The sequence below is a fragment of the Microcebus murinus genome, chromosome 4 (assembly GCF_040939455.1).
Source record: "Microcebus murinus isolate Inina chromosome 4, M.murinus_Inina_mat1.0, whole genome shotgun sequence".
NCBI lineage: Eukaryota > Metazoa > Chordata > Mammalia > Primates > Cheirogaleidae > Microcebus > Microcebus murinus.
Window position 1 is genome coordinate 55586239 of NC_134107.1, and position 22693 is coordinate 55608931.

At 42.2% G+C, this 22693-nt stretch overlaps 1 protein-coding gene across 1 annotated transcript; it reads right to left on the bottom strand.

Annotated features, from left to right (window-relative positions):
* Positions 1-721: 721 nt before the first annotated feature.
* Positions 722-14484, bottom strand: TRIM6 (tripartite motif containing 6). Its single transcript, XM_012786599.2, has 8 exons — positions 14301-14484; positions 6475-6950; positions 5903-5998; positions 5033-5263; positions 3679-3701; positions 2243-2343; positions 1940-1966; positions 722-1722 (listed from the first exon to the last, which is right to left on the bottom strand). Exons 1-8 carry the CDS (start codon positions 14482-14484, stop codon positions 1157-1159), a joined length of 1704 nt encoding a protein of 567 aa, XP_012642053.2. The 3' UTR covers positions 722-1156.
* Between the last annotated feature and the right edge of the window lie 8209 nt (positions 14485-22693).

Genomic DNA, 22693 nt, shown 5'->3' on the forward strand with positions numbered 1-22693 from the left:
TTCTTCTCCTCCTCTCTTTTTTTTAAAACTTCAATTCATTTGAAAGATATATTTTCTTTTTTTTTTTTTTTTGAGACAGAGTCTCGCTTTGTTGCCCAGGCTAGAGTGAGTGCCGTGGCGTCAGCCTAGCTCACAGCAACCTCAAACTCCTGGGCTCGAGTGATCCTTCTGCCTCAGCCTCCCGGGTAGCTGGGACTACAGGCATGTGCCAACATGCCCGGCTAATTTTTTATATATATATCAGTTGGCCAATTAATTTCTTTCTATTTTTTATAGTAGAGACGGGGTCTTGCTCTTGCTCAGGCTGGTTTCGAACTCCTGACCTTGAGCAATCCGCCCGCCTCGGCCTCCCAAGAGCTAGGATTACAGGCGTGAGCCACAGCGCCCGGCCAAAAGATATATTTTCTTTATTTTTGGATTGCTACTCTGAAATTTATAGATGAAGGTTGAAGATTATAGAAGACTAAAGTTACAATCTCCTTCAATATGAATTTAAAGCTCCTTAAATAAACATTTTGTTTTCAGAGCTCAATGCTATATATAATTACACAAAAACACAGCCACTTCTTTGCTCAGTATTGCATTTTATAAAAACCTGACAAAGATATCACAAGAATGAAAAATTATAGGCTAACTCTTTCACAAACATAGATGAAAACAATATCTGAAAAATGTGTTAGCAAAAACAAATCTAGTATTGCATATAACAAATAATGGTTTATTTTAGGAATCTGTGATAGATTTAACAAGTGAAATAAAACAATCTACTTAATTTATTATAACAATACAATTACGTAACATTATCTCAATAATAATAGGAAAATATCTGTTGAATTCAATTTTTCATTCAGTACACAAACTCATAGCAAATTAATAGAGAATTTCCTTTGATCCCCTGCATCAACCAAAAACCTCCATCAAATGCCAAGGTTGGTGGCAAAAGGTTAAAAGCTCCCTGCTACGCACAGCAAGGTTTGTCATTAGTCAAGGATGTTCACTGTCACCACTGGACAATATCCTAAGTCTGAGGAAATGTTCAAAAGGAAAGAAGTGAGAACACAGAAAAGCAGGAGATGAGAAAGGAGTGCCACGTGCAGATAAGCCACAGGGTGAAGGGTACTGCTCAGATTGGTGAGGACAGCCGACAGCAGAACGTTCAAAAGCTTGGACCACGCAGGGTCATGGGAACTACACAGTCGCAAGGATTGAAATAGGGGCACAGGGTGGTGGGGAAGTAATATTTAGAGAAAGTGTAGATGGGGAAACCATGGTTTGTGACATTATAAAAGGAGACAGTGCCAGCCTCATAGTCTAAGAAAACGCCAATCCGGCGAGGGCGCACCGTCATGGAGAGCAGCAGGGCCGCGGTGGAGTCCTCGTAGGCCCGGTACACGTGTTTATGCTGGAGCCCGATCACCCAGTACCCACTCTGAGGCTGGTACCGCGAGTAAGCATTGGGGTTTTTCACATACTGGGCAAAAGAGGAGGTGGGTCCCACCGAATTGCTGCATACCCCCAGGATCCAGGTGGTCTTCTTGGCCACATCCACCTCCCAGTAATGCTTTCCCGAGGAGAAGTACTGGATGCCCAGGACACTACAGTCATAGTGCTCCTCCAGACAGGAAGGCTCAGAGGGCTTAGCACCCACAAACCTCACTTGTCTCCGGTTTTTAGACAGGACAAGATTTAAATTAGCCGTGTGCGGGTTCAGAGTCACGTCCACTGCAGGAAGAGAAACAACAGCAGATGAGAATGGGAACATGGGTGTTGTAACACCGAGAACAGGGGATGTGGGAAGCAGCTGGAGGAACTGGGATGCTGTGGTAGGGGACAGAGGTGGCTTTGATGCCACAGAGTGGCGTGTGCTGGTAGGTCCAGGGAGGAGGAAGGGAAAGGGGAGTGCGTGTATCAGCTCAGAGAGGTCCAGATTTCTACTTACCCCAGTAGCTCTGCACATCTGTCAGCTCTGCAATAATGAAGGGAGTCAACAATGTTGAATAGGACCAACAGTCTCAGGTCTGATCTCCCTCCCCTTATAGGATGGAGGGGAATTACAGCAAATTCCACAAGGATGTGTCATCTTCCCCTAAACACAAACTGCATCTTCTTCAGCACACTATGTCCCTCCCTCTGGGACTTCCCCTTTGGCCACTATTCCCAAATACCAACTATATCCTCTACCCTGTTTGTCTTCCCATGACAGTAATTCCACAATCAAACTCTCTCCTCTGAACCTCCTTACCTCTATACACTCGCAGCATCTTCCTCAGATCTGGGGTTCGGAACGTACTTCTCAGCTTGCTGGGGAGAGCTTCTGGCTTCCTCAGGGTCCAGAACTCACTCCTGCAGAGGACAGACCTCGTGAGTCCCCACAGGCCGACTGTGGGTTCCTCCAACACTTTGTCCCCCTCACCCCCAGACCCATCAATGAACTTCAACACTTCCCTCAAGAAACTTGACATCATTCTGCAAAGAGCCCTGGCCCTGGAGCCAGAAGAACTGGAAGAGAAACTAGCTTCTCACCATCTGTATAGACTTTGGTTAGATGTAACCTCCTAAAGTCTCACTTTTTTCTGCTGTTGTTTTTAGAACAATACCAAATATGATACAAATATAGTGACTTCCCTTTCTCTGGGTCCTTGAGATAGTATGAAATTCAGTAAAATAATGACTAGGAAATCCTTTGCTACCTCTGAAAAAGATAGAAACTATTTACAATGTTAATGCCTATCAGAAGGGCTGGGGATGTCTGGGTTGCCGGGCAGAACACCAGGAACCCGCTGCCAGAGCTTTGAAAGTATCAAGTGAAGGGCTTTCTTCAGAAAAGTCTGTGAGCTTAGGCCCCAGGATTTATCAGAAGCCCAAAGGAGAAAGGCCTTCAAAACAGTATCTTAGGATGCCCTATGTCTGGGAATGTTCTGCAGATGGAGAAAGGAGACGTCCTCACCTCCAAACAGAGAGTGAAGACTTCGGAAGGGACAATGGCATTCATATTGCACGTGTCTGTGGGGAGCATGAAGGCACCAGGTGTGTGGGCAGCTTTAGATGTCACCCTGTTCCATGAGATTCCAGAGTATGTGACAGAGAACATGTTTTGTTCCAGGGCCAAAACCACTACTCTCAGTATCTCAGGCCTCTGCTCTTATTGGAAACAAGACAAAAGGAAATCTGAGAACCAAGCAGTAAGGCCTAGACTGTTCCAAAGCCAAAAGAGAAAAGGAAACTTATGGCAGATGTCCCAAGAGCTAATTCTTGGGCCTTGGGAGACAATGCTGATGGGAATTTCCCTGTGATAAAATGTATATGCAAAGAAAATCCCCGTGGTGTATTTTGAGGTAGCAAAAGCTATGAGAATCAGGGCTAAAAACAGATGCAGAGGTTTGTGGAAAAGGAGTCACGTGATGTGGCCCTAAAAGAGTTACTGACACTGTAATACTTTATTTTTAATGATGATACTATCCCCAATGTGTGACCTCCCATCACCCAAATCCTCTTGCCACAGAAGCCAGTCCACTCCCTTTATTTTAGAACCCCTAAATCCCCATGTGATGAGCAATTTAAGACATAACGGTCTTGAATCTTCCCTGTTTCCCTTTACCACTGACCATGAGAATATTCTATGAGCACAAGAATTGTTTGTCAATCCAAGGGAACCACCTCATGTTCTCCTACACATACCTTTTTGTGACTTCACTCACATCCTAGGAAGGAAAAAGACAGGTTAAGTCCAGGAGTAGTAGGTCATGGCTCATCCACATTCCTCATTCTCTGTCCACCACCCCACGATGTGACAGGAATAAAGACACTTCCAATGTGGAGGCCACAAGTAGAGATAAAAACTCAGTGCAGAAATCATGGGAAGACATCGCAAAATGACTCGATTGGTTCATAAATACCTTTATTTCTACAACTTTGTGTGTGTGTATGTGATGTTATGTATGGAGAACAATGTAAACTGATGGTTTGTTTCTCTTTAAGGTAAACATTTTTACAGTTCGAGGGATCTATTGAGGAGCTAGAGCAAAAGGGTGAAGAAGAAAGCATTACGGTAACCTAATATCAAAGACAAGAAAGAACAAGAGGCCAGCAGAAAAAATGAAGATGTGAAGCAGAAAGCAGTGAATGAAGAAAAGCTCTACTAGGTAGAAAGCAACTACCCCATGACTCCAATACCAACACCCAAGAATAAGTAAACAAAAAATTATTCCACTACCAAAGAAAGAGCAAGAGGAAAGCAAGAAGGCAAATAAAAAAGGAACAGCAGAATATCACAAGGTTACACTATTCACTCTATGCAGAAAACAGCTGTTCAAATGTCCACCTTAGTTCATATTCCTCCATCAACTCTCTCTAGACTTGATGCCTTGCACCCACCCAACCTACATACACATGGACCGGAGCCCTAGAGAAGAGAATAAAAGCAAAGAAGTGCTGATAATTACATAAAAAATTCTCAAAGAACTTGAGTTTGCCATGTGTTTGCCTGTGACTAAGCTGGGTAAAAAGCACCTGACAAGTCCCAACACAGCAACAGAGACAAGTGCCCAGTGAGTGGTGGCTCTCACCTGGGGGAGAACAGTACACTCCCTGGGGACACATGGAAAAGTTTTTGGTTCACACTGGGGCTGGTGACGCTGACACCTAGTGGGCAAATGCCAAAGACACTGCTAAATATCCTACGAAGTACAGGAGAACCTCTCACAACAAAAAGTATCCAGCCTAAAATGTCAGTAATAGTGCTGAGACTGGAAAACCCTGCTATAGAATGTCACTGGATACAACAGATCTTCTCCACAGTATCAAATAGACTTGTGGACCACCCTTTATAAATAAAAATGAATCTATCCCTTAGCATCTGTAGTCTAATTATGTTTTACCTCACATGACTTTAGTTTAATAGGGAAGAGGGACTACAGGGACAAACGGATTTTTTTGTGTCCCCAGGAGGATGTTAGCCCGATGTCCAAGAAAGGAAGGAAAGTTGGTCTCCCTCTTCCTCGACTCTCAGATCCGGCTCCTTCACGGGCTTTACCTGCAGCAGCTCCATCGCTGAGCCCTGGCATCGACGCTCCAGCTCTGAGATGAGCTCCCTCAGGGACTGGCTCTGCTGGGCCAGCTCATTCTCAGCCTCTTCTATCATATTCAGCCCCTTCCTCTCTTGCTCCTCCAGCTTTTTCAGTTCCCGCTGCTCTACTTTGTCCAGGATGCTGCGCAGATCATTAAACTCTGTCTGGATCCGGCGTCTCTCAGGCGCCAACTGATGCTTCGAAAACAGGGAAGAGAGAGAGAGCTCTCGTCTGCTGGGCTGAGGGTCTCCTCTACAGGGGGCTGCTTTCCTGAGCCAGGACTCACTGGCAGGGGAAGGGTAAATGCCCGCAGGTGCCAGCCTGCAGAACCTGTTCTTTCCTTCTGTTCCCATTTAGCTCTCCTGACCATTAGCCCAGGCTGCCTGATCTAGGCCTTCTAGATACAGACTCTGATTCCTGCGTGAGGTTTAGATTCCAGGCAGCCTGCCTGGCCTCTCCTGACTCTGCATCAGCTTCTCCTTCCAATTCTGAGTGTCGACGTAAGGATCATTGGCCTGGAACTAACCTGTCTTTCCCAGGAGGCCGATGAAAATGAAACTGTAGAGTAAGACCCAGAATCATGAATTCAGGGCAACCCCCAGCCATGGTTACTCTCCTATGTGATTATCTCCAAAAACCTTAGTTCACTTCTGATATGTTTACTATCTAGCTACCCTACCCTTCTGCTCCCCGTTTGGAAAGGATGCAGCCAGGGACTAGGCAAAGAAAAGTTCTTCTAGACATGACATCGGGGGACATACAGGACCAAGACTCCTTTGCTGCCATGACCTGCCCCGATTCCCAACCCAGGACACCCTCGAAGGAGTCCCTCTTGCCTTCCAGGATGCCTTCCTCCGTTGGATGAAAGCTTCTAGCTTCTCAGCTTCCTGCTGCTCTTTCTTCAGCTTCTTCAGAGACTCCTGGAACCTCTCCTGGAAGAAACACATCAGGTCAAGCAGGGGCAGGCTTCCAATTGTCTCACTACCCAGACAGGCAATGAATGAGGCAGAGGTTACCCTGACCTCCCAAGAAGGCTATCCTGTCCCAGGATGGAAAACCTCAGGCCAACATATCTTTTATACACAGGGATGGAAACCGACAGGAGTAGGCTGACTCTCTGTCCTCCTGGGGGAAGCGCCTGACCACAAACACCTCAGTTTTTTTACCCTCATTGCCAACATCTCCCACACTCAATCCACCAGGACCCCTTTTTGCACCCAGCAGCTCACTCTATTCAATCTTGTGCAGCAAAAAGAAATTAAGTCTCTACTCTTGACTGGGAGGGCAGTTTCTAGGTTCATCCTCTAGATAAATGGGAGGACTACAGAAAATTAGATGAGAGCATGATAGGATTTAAAATCTCCCACCACCCCATTCCTCCCCATGTCCCTCCATCCCAGGCTCCCACCTGGTACTCCTGGGCAACCTCCTCCATGAGGAACGTGTGGTGACCATAGTGTTCCTGAGAACGCTCGCAAAGCCAGCAAATGACCTTTCCATCCTCCTTACAGAAGAGCTGGAGTTTCTCTCCATGGTCTGCACAAAGAATTACTTTCAGGTGCTTCCCCAGGCCCAGGGCTACCTCTCTGAGCCTCTCGGCTATGTTGGCCAGATGGCGATTGGGCCGGAGGTTGCCACGCTGGTAGCTGGTCTGGCACACAGGGCAGCTGCTCTCCCCTTCCTGGCTGATCATTGATTTCACGCTGTTCTGTGTGATGCAGGCTTGGCAGAAGCTGTGGCCACAGTCTACGCTCAGGGGTTCTGTCAGGAGCTCCAGGCAGATGGGGCAGGTCACCTCCTCTTGTATGTCCATCAGCACTGAACTCATTGTAGCTACTCTTCTGGATCCTGCCGGCCCCGCCTGACTTCTAAAGTACTTCCTGCCTAGATTAATAAGCAAACAAAAAAGGGTCAGGGTAAGAAAGGGGATGGGGCGGGGTGGAGGGGGGAAGGGATGCTGAGTGTCTTGTCCTGGATAAATAGGCCAGACTCCTAGGGTAACAAGGGCTTCTCATTTTCATTTCCAACACTTTCTTTTCCCTGGCTCATATGAGATACCAATTTCTACCCTTATCAGAGCAGGGATTATGATTTCCTTTTCCTCCTATTGGATGGAGGGATAAACTCAGGCCCTGAAGAAGAGGGTCCTGTGTGAGCCTCCACCTGTCTGACGTTTTCTCAGCCCACCAAAACACAACCTCAGTGTTAAAAGCGCCAAGACTGTCTGGGCGTGGTGGCTCACGCCTGTAATCCTAGCACTCTGGGAGGCTAAGGTGGGCGGATCGCTCAAGGTCAGGAGTTCGAAAGCAGCCTGAGCAAGAGCGAGATCCCATCTCTACTAAAAATAGAGAGAAATTAATTGGACAACTAAAAATATATATGGAAAAAATTAGCCGGGCATGGTGGCACGTGACTGTAGTCCCAGCTATTTCGGGAGGCTGAGGGAGGAGGATTGCCCAAGCCCAAGAGTTTGAGGTTGCTGTGAGCTAGGCTGATGCCACGGGACTCTAGCCAGGGCAACAGAGTGAGACTCTGTCAAAAAAAAAAAGAAAGAAAGAAAGAAGTAAATAAAAGCACCAAGACTCACTGCTGCCTCCAGATTCTTGCTTTTGCTGGTCCTGCTGCCAAGGCAACCCTTCACCTTGTTCACCCTGATATGTGCATGACTCACTCAGTTCTTACCTGTTCTCGTATCAGAAGGATCTGCTATTCTGCCTACCCTATCTAAAGCACATTCTCCATATACTGACCTGCTTATTTGTTTACTTAATCACCACCTGATACAGATCTTTAATTGCCGGAATCCTCCCAGCGGAATATAAGAAATGTAAGCTCCAAGAGATCAGAGACTTTGCTTTTGTTCACGGATGTATCCTCGATAGTCAGCACAGTGCCTGACACACAGGCTCTCAGCTTTTGAAGAATAAAAAGCCAGAACCTCCTCACCCTCCACGAATGACAAGACCTTTCTCATAAGCTCTTTCACTTCTTTGCCATTATCCTGGCATCACTTTCCGTACGTGATCTCTAAAATCAAAGGTCTCATTGATTATGTAGACACTTCTGCTCCTAACAGCCCTGCTCCACACAGAGCCCGCCAGTCCCCAGATTCCCTTCCCAGAAAAACCCAAAGAAACAATGATGGCTACAATTAGGGGAGGTAATATTTTTATAAGTAATGCTTCTGTGACCAGTTGTGATTTAGAAATCACATTTTCCTGCTTTCTTTATCCCTCATAGGACAAGTCTGCATAAATAAGAGTATTCTTCTTGGCCCTTCAACAAAGAGATTAGAGACATTAAGTGACTTTTAAAATCATGCATTTTGTTAAGTCGTAGAGTTGGCATAACCTAATCTTTCAAGGATCCTAGTCAAAGCTCAGCCCACAACCTTCTAACTTCAACCAAAGACAGTGGTAAAGGAAGGAAAAGTGAGGCACAGACCCAATGCTCTTGGAGTGCAGGAATGGGAGCGATCGCATTTGAGGATGGGATTTCACTGGGACCTGTCATAAACTTTGACAGTGCAATAAAATCCTACGGGGGCTTGTGTGTAAAAGGAAAGCAGGTAGTAAAGCTGAGGCTTTATATCCTCATTGAGAAATACTATCTTCATTCTCAACTCATTTTTCTTGGATGTTTTCAGTTGCTAGATTACATTACTGTTGTTTGAAATAACATCACAAATACTCTTTAGACATTTAATTATTTTTAATACTGTTTTCAGCATTGAGCCATTTTCACTGGAAGCCATTTGCTCTGCCTGCCTAGCTGGAGTTGGGTTTGGGCCACCCAAGAAGAGCCAGTGTGCACTGCCTATTTGAAGGTGCACTGACCCTGGTCCCAGGCATAACCCTGTCATGTTGGACAGGCTGCAGCGTGGCCAGGAGGAGGTGAAATTCCACAATTTGTCTCTGGCTGGGGAGATACTCATTTGTTTACCAGCAAAAGCAAATGTATGCTGATATAAAACATGGTGGGTGTGGGCATAAGACCACAAGGCCCTGTAAATTGTACCAATTTTCTCCCATCTTGAGGGCTTGATCGGTTTTAAAAAAATAAAATCGCCTACCAATAACAACACTACCATCAGAAGAAAGGGCCTCAGAAAGTGTTCCAGATAAGAGAAAAAAGGTTTTAAGATATCGACGTGGCCCAACAGGGCAACTGTGAGGAGGGCGGGTGGGAGTAGTGAGCTAAGAACTAGGCTCGGTGCTGCCACCTAGTGTTCCGTGGTGCTCCTGCAAGTCATGGACTGGGTCATCGGCTTTGCCCTGCTTAATATAATAGTAATGGTAACAGGAAATATTTAAAATTACCCATTAGGTACTAGGCAAGAATTTAATTATTTTGTATGTAGTAACTCAATAATTCCTTGTAATAATACTACGAGTGTCCCTTAGAGTCCATTTCATAATTGAGTATAAACTGAAGTTTATACTCAATTAGTATAAACTGAAGTAGCTCCTTCAAGCAGTAGAGCCAGTTTCGAATGCAAATTCTCAGGTTCTTACTATTCCTTTATGTTCCTCATCTCCATAAACGTTGCAGAATAAATTGTTAAAAAATTAACGAACTCTGGACATCTAACTGGGATTACCTGGTGTTACAGAAGTATTTACCTATCATTGGAGATTCTGTTTAACCAATCAATCACACTTGTGAGAACTGGACATTTAGTTGGTTTATTAACATCTCCTACCACACCCACCAGTAGGTACATGCCTACTGCACTATGCGGGTCTATCGCTGTTGTCAAATTATCATTAAAAGGACAGAGGCCCAATCTTTCTTGCTCTTCCATATACCTCAGACCTTAGCAATGCACCTAACACAAGAAATGAGCAATTAACTTATAATGGATTTAAAATTACAACTTATAGGAATAACATTTATCAGGTGTCAGGCAGGTGGGAGGGGGGAGGAGGGGATGGGTATATATATACATAATGAGTGCTAAGCGAACCATCTGGGGCATGGACACGCTTGAAGCTCTGACCCGTGGAGGGTGGGGGGGGGCAAGGGCAATATACATAACCTTAACATTTGTACCCCTATAATATGCTGAAATAAAAAAAATAAAACAAAGTAAAATAAAATTATAACTTATTGCTGAACTTATAGTTAGACTTGATGTTGGCACTGGAGTATGGAAATAAATGTGCTTTCTTTTGAAATTGTAAATATTAAAACACAATTGTGGTATATTATACTTACTATTTTAACTGAAAGTTGACTCCATCCTCTCTAACACACACACACACACGCGCACACACACACACACACGCACGCACACTTTTGCTTCACACAAAACTGTACTTTGTATACACAATTCTCTTGAAGGAAATATTCTAATCTCATAAATGCAATGTACTAATAGCCCAAACTGGAAAGAATCCATGAGGTCACTAACTGGTAAATGGACAAATTGTGGTATATCCATACAACGACATATTACTGAACAATTAACTGAAACTGCTGACACATATAACAGGATAAAACTCAAAAGCATTATGCAAAGTGAAAGAAGCCAGATACCAAAGATAAGTTACTATATGATTCCATTTATATGAAATCCTAGAAAAGGCAAAGTTATAGTATTTGAATATACATCAGTGCAAGCCAAGAGGATGAACTGCAAAGAGGCAGAAAGAAATTTGGAGGGTGACAAAAATGCCCTTTATGTATCATGATTGTGTTGGTGGTTATACAACTGAATACATGTCAAACTCACAGAATTGGCCAGGTGTGGTGACTCCCACCTGTAATACCAGCACTTTGGAGGCTGAGGTGGGAGGATCACCTGAGGCCAGAACATCAAGACCAGACTGGAAACATGGCAAGACCCCATCTCTACAAAAAAATTAAAATTTACCTGGGCCTGCGCCTATAGTCCCAGCTACTCGGGAGGCTGAGGGAGGAGGATCACTTGAGGCCTAGAGTGAGCTGCAGTGAGCTACGATTGCACCACTGTACTCCAACCTGGGTGACACAGAGGGAAATTTTTTTAAAAATAAAAAACTCAAAAATGTTATGCTTAAAAATTTTAACTTAAGATGTAAACTACAACTAAATAGAACTGAAAAAAAGAAGAAATACAGTAAGAAGTAAAGACTTGGCTTCTGATCTTCTAAGCAAAACTATATATAACTGTCATTACATATGGTAACCACATGTGGCTACTAGGCACTTGAAGTGTGGCTAGTCAAAAATAAGATGTTTTAAATATAAAACACACATTGAATTGTGAAGATTTAGTAAGAAAAAATAAAGCATCTCAATAATTTTATATTGATTACATGTCCTAATAATATTTTGCATGTACTTGCTTAAATAAAATATATTAAAATGAATTTCACCTGTTGCTTCTTACTTTTTAATGCAACTAGAAAATTTAAAATTACATATGTGGTCCCATTCTATTTCTATTTCATTATATATCTTTTTTTTTTCCTATTGCATGTGCTACTTTCGATATCCAAGACAGAGAAAGATTCTTGAACGGAAAAGATAATGTGACAATTGATGTTTTTTGTTAAGGTTTTAAAGTTGAGGCTGGGGAAAGGAAGAAATTGTGAAGGAAGAGAGCATACAGTCAGCAGAGGTTTGAGTGACCCTTGCCCACACACTACCAGGCCCTTGACGGCCCACTGTGGCCAAGTGCAGCCCAGAGGAGACATGGGAGGATGACAGTCTCCAAGTGAGGCCATGCCTCCAGAGCAGTGCCAGTGGGCTGGGAAAAGGCAGTCTGCTGTGTGAATAGTGAGACCAGAGGAGCCTGAGGTTCCAGAGCTCCATAGATCAAATTAACAGATAAAGAAGCCAAATTCAAGACTGAGTGGGACCAGTTAAATCAGAAGCAGATGCCTGAAAAAGAAAGTCATGTGGTCTGTTGACTAACACTGGCATCCACTGGGGCTCTTTAGTCATCTCAGTCTCACCCAGAGGATTCAGAATCTGTGCATTAATAAGATCCCCAGGTGATTAATATGCACATTAAGGCATTACAGAAAGGATTCTCTTTCACAGGTGGATACAATTTAGGGTGCAAAACAACTAAAAATGGGGGTGGGAGTGGCAGAGAATGTACTGCTATTTAGATCTGAAGGATCTATTAGACTGGAAGCTCACATTGATACCAAAATTGCTTTGAGAATAAAAATCAGTGACTGAGCAGGAGATATCAGGGCTGGTCCAGGCTGGGGGCTCAAAATAACAGCAAGGAATGAGAGGACAGGGCTCCACATCCCCTGACCCACTGGAAGGCCTAGTGAACATAGAGTAAAACAGGTGGCAACTGCATTTTTTTAAGTGAGTTGGGCAAGTATTCTTGTGCTTTGGGAATAACATTATTCTTTACCTTTGTGTAGAGTTATATTCCAATTTATTATCTGGAATTGATTATCTAACAGATAGCATTCGATAGATAAATATTTGAGTTGGGTCCTGGCTTATGCTTGTAATCCTAGCACTTTGGGAGGCCCAGGCAGGAGGATTGCTTGAGGCCAGGAGACTAGCCAGAGCAAGAGCAAGACCCCCAGTTCGACAAAAAATAGAAAAAATTAGCCACGCATGTCTGTAGTCCCAGCAACTCAGGAGGCTGGGGCAAGAGGATCACTCCAACCCAGGAGTTCGAGGTTGCAGTGAGCTATCTATGATCACACCACTTCACTGCAGCCCAGGTGACAGAGCAAGACCCTGTTTCAAAGTAAATAAATAAATAAAATTTGAATTAGAACATAATCAGTTTCAATTTTTTTAAGCTCCACTTCAAAAGAATACCTCTGGGAATTTAAGAATTTTTATTATGCATTTTTTTCTACAGCTAGGCATGGAGTTTATCAATAATAATGACCATAATTTTAGTTTTTACTATTTGTCAGGCAGTCTCCCATATGTTTAAACCTCTGCCTCACTTAATCCTCACCAAAATTCTAAGATACGTATACTAATCTGGCCATTTTATGGATGGAAGAAACTGAAGCTCCAACAGGGTAAGTAACAAGCCGGTGTCTAATGGCCGGACCCAGGATTTGAGCACGTGCGGTCTGCCTGCAGCATCTACGCTCTTTTTTTTTTTTTTGAGACAGAGTCTCACTTTGTTGCCCAGGCTAGAGTGAGTGCCGTGGCATCAGCCTGGCTCACAGCAACCTCAATCTCCGCCTGCCTCAGCCTCCCGAGTAGCTGGGACTACAGGCATGCGCCACCATGCCCGGCTAATTTTTTGTATATATATTTTTAGTTGGTCAATTAATTTCTTTCTAATTTTGGTAGAGACAGGGTCTCGCTCAGGCTGGTTTCGAACTCCTGACCTTGAGCAATCCGCCCGCCTCGGCCTCCCAAAGTGCTAGGATTTCAGGCGTGAGCCACCACGCCCGGCCGAGCATCTACGCTCATAAACCGCAGGTCTCGGTCTCGAGTGATTGCCTGATTAAAGGTTGACTCTAACCTCAGTGAGCTTCATTTGCAGTAAGGCAGAAAAAAAATTACCTACATCATGAGTTTCAAAAGGGAACGGGCCTTATTTCCTTCACTGCTGTGTCCTCTCTGCCAGAGGTGACAATACGTGGCAGCCACAGAACGGCGGGCCCCGCCCCGCCCTTTACCGGCGCACCTGGGGACGAGAAGCAGCATCAGGTGGTCAAGGTCTCCAGAGCGAACCGGGAGTCCCGCGCGGACTCCCAGGGGCAGAGGGCGCGCACTCCGCTCCGTAAGTGCGCTCAGCCACGCGCGTGTCCTCCCCTTTCGGAGGAAGGCAGCGCTCCCGCCTCCGCCAACCTTTGGCCTTTGACCCGCAGGTCGGGCGGAGTGCGGGAGGCGAGCCTTCCGACCCGCCCGGGGAGGAGTCGGGACCCCTCGCGGTGGCGGTGAGCGGCGCTCACTTCCTGGCGCGGCCACGCTGGGGCGGGGGAGGGGACGCCGACCTCTGAATCGCGCCCGCCGGACCGGGGTGTGCAGTCGCCCCCCGACGAAAAACGTCCAGAGCGGCCTCCCCTACATCCTTTAGCTCCCACGGTCAGGGGTTCACTCTCACCGCTGCCCTTTACCCGGCCCTCTCCTAGCTGCAAAGGTGCGTCCTCGGGCTCCCTTCCCAAACTTGCGTCCACTCAAAACCGCAGAGGCCTCCCGCTCTGTTCCTCCACGCCGAGAACCCCCGCGGGCGTGCGGCGCGGCCGGGACTCTCTCTACTAACGGGGCCGTGGGGGCTGGCCAGAAGACGCATTTCCCACTAACCTGGAACCGAGGCCTGGGACAGAGCCGAGATTGGCAGCGGCGGCGTCCTCCCCGCCGCCGAGAGACCCTGGGGCAAGGGGGCGGGGCCGGGAGGGGGAGGTGCCGCCCGAGGGGCTCGGGTGTCCCGCGCGCCGCCCGCCCGCCTGGGATCCCAGGGCTCGAGGGCGCGGTCCTGCTGTCCCATCGCCGTGAATGCAAGCCTGTTCCGCTTACCCGATCAACAGCAAGTTCTGAGGCCTTTGGGAACACCTCAAGGTGACGCTTGTAAATTGTCTTCAGTTTACTGTAGTCTTCCGACATCATATAAGAAGTTTAATAATAACACTGATAATGCACCTCCACTCCATATTAACATCTTAGTTAAAATGCCCAAATAGATAAAAATATCTACAGTTATATGAGTATGAGGATGAACGCTTGGCCTAATGGCATGTTTTGCAAAAACGTTATTAAAAGTTATCGGTTTAAAAATACGTATATATGTATATATACCTGTGTGTGTATCTATAATTTTAACCTATACAAATGAGAGACCATCGATCTTTTTTTATAGGGCCTACGAATACACACAAAGCTTACAGAGCCCAGGAACTGTAACTGTAGGGTTTCAATGGCACAGCAACTCTGAGAAGAAAAAAAAATAGTCAAATTTGATGATTGTCACCTGATCTTAGAAGGTGGGTTAGAGGATGGAAGTATAAAGGGAGGAAGGACTGAGGTGTGCAGATAAAAGCCAGATCAACAGTTGGGATGTTGCCACGGAGATAATTGGGTTAAGTATCAAGAGATTGCCCTCAGTAGGCCCTCAGACCTTCAAATAGAAGGTTATCAAAATCTCAAAACAAGAAGAGCAGACATGTGTCACTATTCCAATGAGAGTATCTCAGGTCCTTGGAGTTAAGAAGGCAAACAAAGGGTACTTTGCGTCACCTCCATCAAAAGGGTTTTAGGTTTATGTGCAGTTGCCTCCACATTGCCCATGGATGATGCTGCAGGTTGAAGCCTGCTTATGCTCTGAGATCCGCTTGGGCCCACCCAAACTGCCTAGTGTGGACATCAACCTGCACAGCACACTTTTAAGTCCGCTGGAACGTAAGATGATGTGTTTGACACCCACAGGGTTAGAAGTGATGCAGTAGCCCAATACAGAATCCCTTCTCAGGCCCTTTGCTAAGAGCCAGTATAACTGAAGTAACTTACAGGCTCTGTAGTTTTGTCAGCAGAGGGCTTTATTTGTGGAGCCAGGAGGCTCAGTTAAAAAGAGCATGTCTTTCAGTGTGCAGAGCTTTTCTTTTTTGTTTGCTAACCAAGGCAGTTTTTATTTTCTCTATAATCAATTTCTCATCTTGAATTGGGATACTGGACATTCTGACGATTGAAAAGAAATTAATGTACTTGGCAATAATTCAAAGGATCTTAAAAAGGTAAACAAAATTTACCATATGAGCTAGTAAATCTACTCGTAGGAAACTACCCAAGAGAAATGAAAACATATGTGTTCATTTGTGCTCAAAGACTTGTACGCAAATGTTCATAGCAGTTTTGCTCATAAGTATTAAAAAATGGAATATTCCAAATGTTCATCAAGTGTTGAATACATTAAAACTCAATTAGTATATCCAATACAAGGGAATTCTATTAGCATTAAAAGAGAACCAAGTATGTGGGATTCAGTGGTTTAGTGGGATGGTGTGAAGCATTTAGCAGGACAGGTTTGAAGATAATGGGGCCACAGATTTGCTGACAACTCCAAGTCCCTGAGTACTCTAAGTACTTGCAGTTCTAGACTCAACAGATGCGTCAACGGATCAAGCCTGCTAATATAACAACACTCAATATATCCCAGGATTATTGCTTATGGCCCAGGGCAAAGGGCCAAGATTTCTTAATAGTAGAAACTGGTTATTAATATTTGACAGTACAAAGGTTTCAAAAAAAGCAAATAGGACCATGACAAGAGGTGCAGAGAACATTTTCACAGCCAAATAGTGATTGAAAACACAGATGCTTGAGATAGATTTTCTGTTAGTAAATCTCTAACATATTCTATTCCCTGTGAGAAAATCTTTAATATAATATATTCACAGGAGATAGGTTTCCTGTGAATAAATCTGTAGTATATGGTTTTTCAGTATGATTTGTTTGAAAGCAATATTGGATGATTCCTTGTGTCAGAAATGTCTCCTCTTCTCTCATTGAAAACCCTCCTCTCATAATTACCACCCACTGGGAGTTGATGGAAACAGAAGAAAAAAAATAGACATCACAAGGCAGAGACTAAGACTCAGGGTAGTTTATTCTTGAACATTCTGCATGATAGGGATAGTTGGATGTTCTGTTAGACAGAATCAGTTATTAATGTCTGATAAGAGGAGGGACTTTAGGAAAACAAAGTAGAAACAGATTTCAGTGAGGAAGATTTCTTGTTCCAGAGGCTGAAAAATGCTCTAAAAACAAGCTGTTAATTTTGATTTTTGAGGCTTGTGATCATCACAGATGGACTGAATTAATATTTTCTTTTTTCCCTTCTTTTCTACCTCCTTTCCTTTCTTCCTTTACTTTTTCTCCTTTTTTCCTTCTTTCTTTTCAGCTTTTCCTTTTTTTCTTTCTTTTTTTTTCTTCTTTATTTCTTTTTCTTTTTTTCTTTTTTTTTTTTTTTTTTTGAGACAGAGTCTCACTCTGTTGCCCTGGCTAGAGTATCGTGGTGTCAACCTAGCTCACAGCAACCTCAAACTCTGGGGTTTAAGCGATCCTTCTGCCTCAGCCTCCCGAGTGGTTGGGATTACAGGCATGTGCCACCATGCCCGGCAAATTTTTTTTTTATATTTTTAGTTGGCCAATTAATTTCTTTCTATTTTTAGTAGAGACATGGTCTCACTCTTGCTTAGGTTGATTTCAAACTCCTTACCTTGAGCGAGCCGCCTGCCTCAGCCTCCCAGAGTGCTAGGATTACGGGCGTGAGCCACCAGGCCGGCCTTTATTTCTTTTTAACAGATGCATATTAAATGCTATATATAATGCAGCATGGTATTTAAGTTTACAGGCTCTGGAACCAGTTTTGTCCAGGTTCAAATCCTAGCTTATTAAAGACTATCTGCATGATTTGCGACAAGTTACTGAATCTCTCTTGTACCTCAGTTTCCTTATCTGTAAAATACTTCATAGAATGATTGTGAGGACTAAATATGCAAATATATGTATATACTTAGGACAGTGCCTGAAACACAGTAGGCAGTCAATTAGTGACATTATTAGCTATAATAATGTGCCAAGCATTTGGCAGGGCTCTGGACTAATACGCATGAGTAAAACATGAATTTTTCCAGCGTATTCACAGTCTAGTTAATCTGGAGAAAGTCAAATCAATTCCTTAAATATAGTTTTAGGGTTTCTTTGTTTTTGTTTTTCTTTAGTTTTGCTATTATCTCATTTTTTCTAAACCTTCTTCCTAGATAATTTCACCCACTTCCCTAGCTGATAAAGCCCAAACATTAACTGTGGATCAGACCTCTCTTTTGGGCTTCAGAGACCACTTGAATAACCCACAGGCAGAGTAAGAACGAGATGTCTAATATTAATGTTTATTTGACCACCAACTCATTTCTCCTTTCCTTTCCTTTCCCTTCCCTTCCCTTCCCTTCCCTTCCCTTCCCTTCCCTTCCCTTCCCTTCCCCCTTCCCTTCCCTTCCCTTCCCTTCCCTTCCCTTCCCTTCCCTTCCCTTCCCTTCCCTTCCCTTCCCTTCCCTTCCCTTCCCTTCCCTTCCCTTCCCTTCCCTTCCCTTCCCTTCCTTCCCTTCCCTTCCCTTCCCTTCCCTTCCCTTCCCTTCCCTTCCCTTCCCTTCCTTCCCTTCCCTTCCCTCCCTCCCCCTTCCCTTCCCTTCCTCCCTTTCTTTCTTTCTTTCTTTCTTTCTTTCTTTCTTTCTTTCTTTCTTTCTTTCTTTCTTTCTTCTTTCTTTCTTTCTTTCTTTCTTTCTTTCTTTCTCTCTCTCTTTCTCTCTCTCTTTCTCTCTCTCTCTTTCTCTCTCTCTTTTTCTTTCTTTCTCTCTCTCTCTTTTCTTTCTTTCTTTCTTTCTTTCCTTTCTTTCTTTCTTTCTTTCTTTCTTTCTTTCTTTCTTTCTTTCTTTCTTTCTTTCTTTCTTTCTTTCTTTCTTTCTTTCTTTCTTTCTTTTCTTTTCTTTTCTTTTCTTTTCTTTTTCTTCCTTTCTTTTTTTAGACAGAGTCTCACTCTGTTCCCAGGGCTAGAGTGCCATGGCGTCAGTCAGCCTATCTCACAGCAACCTCAAACTTCTGGGCTCAAGCAATCCTTCTGCCTGGTCTGGAACTCCTGACCTCCAGTCCTTCTCCTTTATTTGTTATCTTGATGAATGGCACAACAATTCACCCTTTAGGCACCTCAAAAACAATGAATGGACTCTTCTTGATTCTTCCCTTTTCCACACCAACATTCCATTTTTGTCCTTTAAATATATCCTTTTGAACAACTTTTACCCATTTGATTTACTTCTCTTTATCTTTGCTGTCATAAACTTGTACCAATTTAATAGACCATTCCAATATTCTGCTAATTTGTCTTCCTGATTCTAGCCTGATTTCTGTTAAAAGATAGTTTTAAAAAAAAGTGAAATCATGAGATTTATAGACATGTAAAATGAACACATGCTAAAGATTTTATTTAGTTAATTATTAAGGAGGGAATCAGCAAGATGGTATAGCTATTCCAAAGAAGAATTTAAAAACACACACACACATATATAAGCAATCAGAAAAACCTGCAACAAATTTACAAATAGATGAAAACAAGTCAACATCCACAATATATCTACATTTGAGAGACAATTTATTTGCATTTCTATGGACAAAATCATTTGCATTACTATCAGCTTAATACAATGTACATAATTAAAAGGGCTCGAAGACAATAAAAAGCTAAGAAAACTCAGGAGTATACTAAATAGGACATCCAGTAATCATTTTTGTCTATTTCAAAATCTTTCATAGTTTTTTCCTCCAAGACTCCATCTACCGTGGCTGTTAGACTGACTCATTTAGAAAACAAATAAATATACTCCACTGAGTCTCTTACAAATGCAAACCTCTCAGTGTGAATTTGTGAAGAAAAACTTCTGTTACCTGAAATGAGAATAGTGAAAAAGCCTGTAGCTAGAGATACAGCTGGAGGGTGAAACAGAACAATTAACAACAGTTCAGTATGCTGCAATATGGAAGTTGAAATTTAGCACGTAGTCAAAAAGAGTGTGGGGGGGTTATTTTTGGTATCTATGTGTGAGGAGGATAATTATATAGTCTTTTATTCTTAATATAACAGCTTTATTGAGAACAATTTATGTACCATAAAATTCATCCATTTAAATAGCACAATTCAATGATTTTTTTTTAGTATATTCAGAGTTGTGCAATTATCACCACAATCAATTTTAGAATATCTTTATCACCCTCCCCCCAAACCTGTATTTATTAGCAGTCACTCTCAATTTTCTTTCTATTTCCCCAGCCCCTAGCCCTAGGCAACCACTAATCTAACTTTCTTTCTCTATAGATTTGCCTATTCTACTCATTTCGTATAAATGGAATCATACAATTTGTGGTCTTTCTTTCACAGAGCATTATATTTGCAAGGTATATCAATGTTTATCATGTATGAATAGTTTATTCCTTTTGATGGCTGAATAAATATTTCATTGCTTGGATTTTTCTACATTTATCCATCCATTCATCAGTTTTTGGACATTTGGCTTGTTTCCAATTTTCACTTATTATAAATAATGTGGATATAAGTTTTCTTGTACAAATTTTTGTTTAGACATAGGTTTTTATTTCTCTTGGGTGTATACCTAGGAATAGAATTGCTGGGTCATGTTTTTACACTTTTAAGGATCTACTAGACTGTTGGCAACTGCACCATTTTACGTTCCCACGTGTATAAAGGGTTCCAATTACTTCACATCCTTGCCAATACTTGTGTCTCTTTTATTAAATTCATCTTAGTGAATGTGAAGTGGTTTTAATTTGCATTTCCCTAAGGGCTAATGATATTAAGTGTCTTTTCATATGCTACTGGCCATTTGTATTTCTTCTTTGGAGAAATATCTATTCAGATCATTTACCCATTTTTAAAATGGGGTTATTTTTCTTTTTATTACATAAGAGATTTTTAAAATATATTTTGTGTATTCTAAATACAAGTCCATTATGAGTTCTATGATGTATATAAACATTTTCTCTCATTCTATGGGTTATCTTTTCACTTTCTTCAAATGATTATATCATTTGATTCATAGTATATCTTTATAGGGTATATGTAATGTTTATACAGGCATACAACATGAATTAATCAAATCAGGGTGATTGGAGTATCCATCTCTAGCATATTTATTTATATGCTAAGTGGTATCATAAGATAAATGTCAATATAAATATATTGTTATTTCCCTTTTAAAGATAAGAAAGTTGTGACTCAGAGAAGTGAAGGAACTTGATAACTTGTCTAGAGTCACACAGTTAGTAAATAGAAGAGTCAGAATTCCCACAAAGAATCTAGAACTCAAAATGTGATCACTACTCCTTACAGTTTTCTCCTCTCTGTAACAAGAATGCTGATAAATTCTCTCTCTAATTTTCATTATCATTGTCTTGAGGATGCAGAGAGCTATGTGAAAAGAAAGAGGAAAATGAACAGAACATTCATTGAATGCTTACTATGCAGTAGATATATAATGTTATATCATTCTCATCATCTTTATAGATGAGTAGAAAATTAAATTCATTGATATTATGAAAACTCCCAAGCTTATTGAACAAGTAGTATATCTGATTTTTAAAAATCCACTCTTCTGTCACCTAGCACAGTTCAGTTCTTTCCTCTATATGACACCGAATCCCAAGGATGAGAAGAACTCCCTCAAAGAAGAATGTAGAGCAGAAAAATGGTGTTAAAATTTTTAAATGAAACCCATACTACTAAGTGAAGTATCCCAAGAATGGAAAAACAAGCACCAGCAAACTGGTATTAACTGAGTAGCACCTAAGTGGACACATAGGTACTACAGTAATAGGGTATTGGGGAGGGGAGAGGGGAGAGGGGGCGGATATACATACATAATGAGTGACATGTGCACCATCTGAGGGACGGTCATGCTGGAAAATCAGACTTGTGGGGGGAGGGGGGAAAGGGCATTTATTGAAACCTTAAAATCTGTACCCCCATAATATGCTGAAATAAAAAAAAAACAGAAAAAAAATTTTTAAATGAGAATTTTAGATGCATACACATATTGCATATCTTCTATAAGCAGGTCCTCATGCTTTGGGACAAGGGGATAAAAAGCCTTGCAAAATAATCTTTTCCCTCAAGGAATGTGCGGACAAGACGAAGTTAGGGCACGAACATGAGATGATCTTTGATAAAACAAGAAAGGACATGCTCATAATTCAACAAAATAGTGATTTAGATGAAAGTAGAACAATCTCAAAGGATGGATCTTTTAATGTGGGCTGAGTATGGGAGTGGGCAGGGTTTAGATATGAACTATATTTTCAAGGATGAGTTGGTCTTGGACTAAAACTCATGCTGAGTTGTTCTTCTCAGTCTCAGAGAATATCAAGCTAGGTGGTGTTGTTGTTCTGGTGTTAATGATTAGTGAGCAAGTTATTAAATTACATAGACATGTTTATATTTTTAAAATATCCATTAAAGAATATGTAAATCCATTGCTATTAGATATGAGTAGATATTTTGACTTCTAATTTTAATGATGAATATAATTTTTAAATACAAAGCATATTTGGATGGAAAATAGTACTCTATCCCTATACAATTATCTATATTTTGAGGAAAACTCTGTCCAGAACATGTAATGGTAATGCAGGTTTATTTGGTAAAGTTTTTTAAATTATATGTTCATATTTAAACCAATAAATGGATGTGCCCACCTATGTATGCTGCTGTGTGTTAGTATTTTTGAACTTGGGTATATACACCTGTGTAATCCTGGATTTGTGTAGCTGGTAAGAAAAATAAATATACCATGAGACTATAAATTTTTAAATGTGACAATTCTCAGAGGTTTCCCCATAATGAGAAAGATGTTGAATTTGCCAATAAATGTCAAAATTATATATACAAGTGATTAAAAACACAATAGGGAGCCAATGCAAGTAGATGTTGAGAAAAGTCCTATGTGGATGATAAATTTGGGGTAAGTTATCACATTTCCCTCTAATTAGTTAGTTTTTCTTGAGCTGATGAGAGATAAGACCACATTTGAATAATAGGTAGAAGAGAATGGGATGGGTATTACCACAGATTTCCAAGAAAAGAAATCAGAGGTGGTTTTGAGTAGATCACATCTTTAAATAAATTGGGACATGGATGA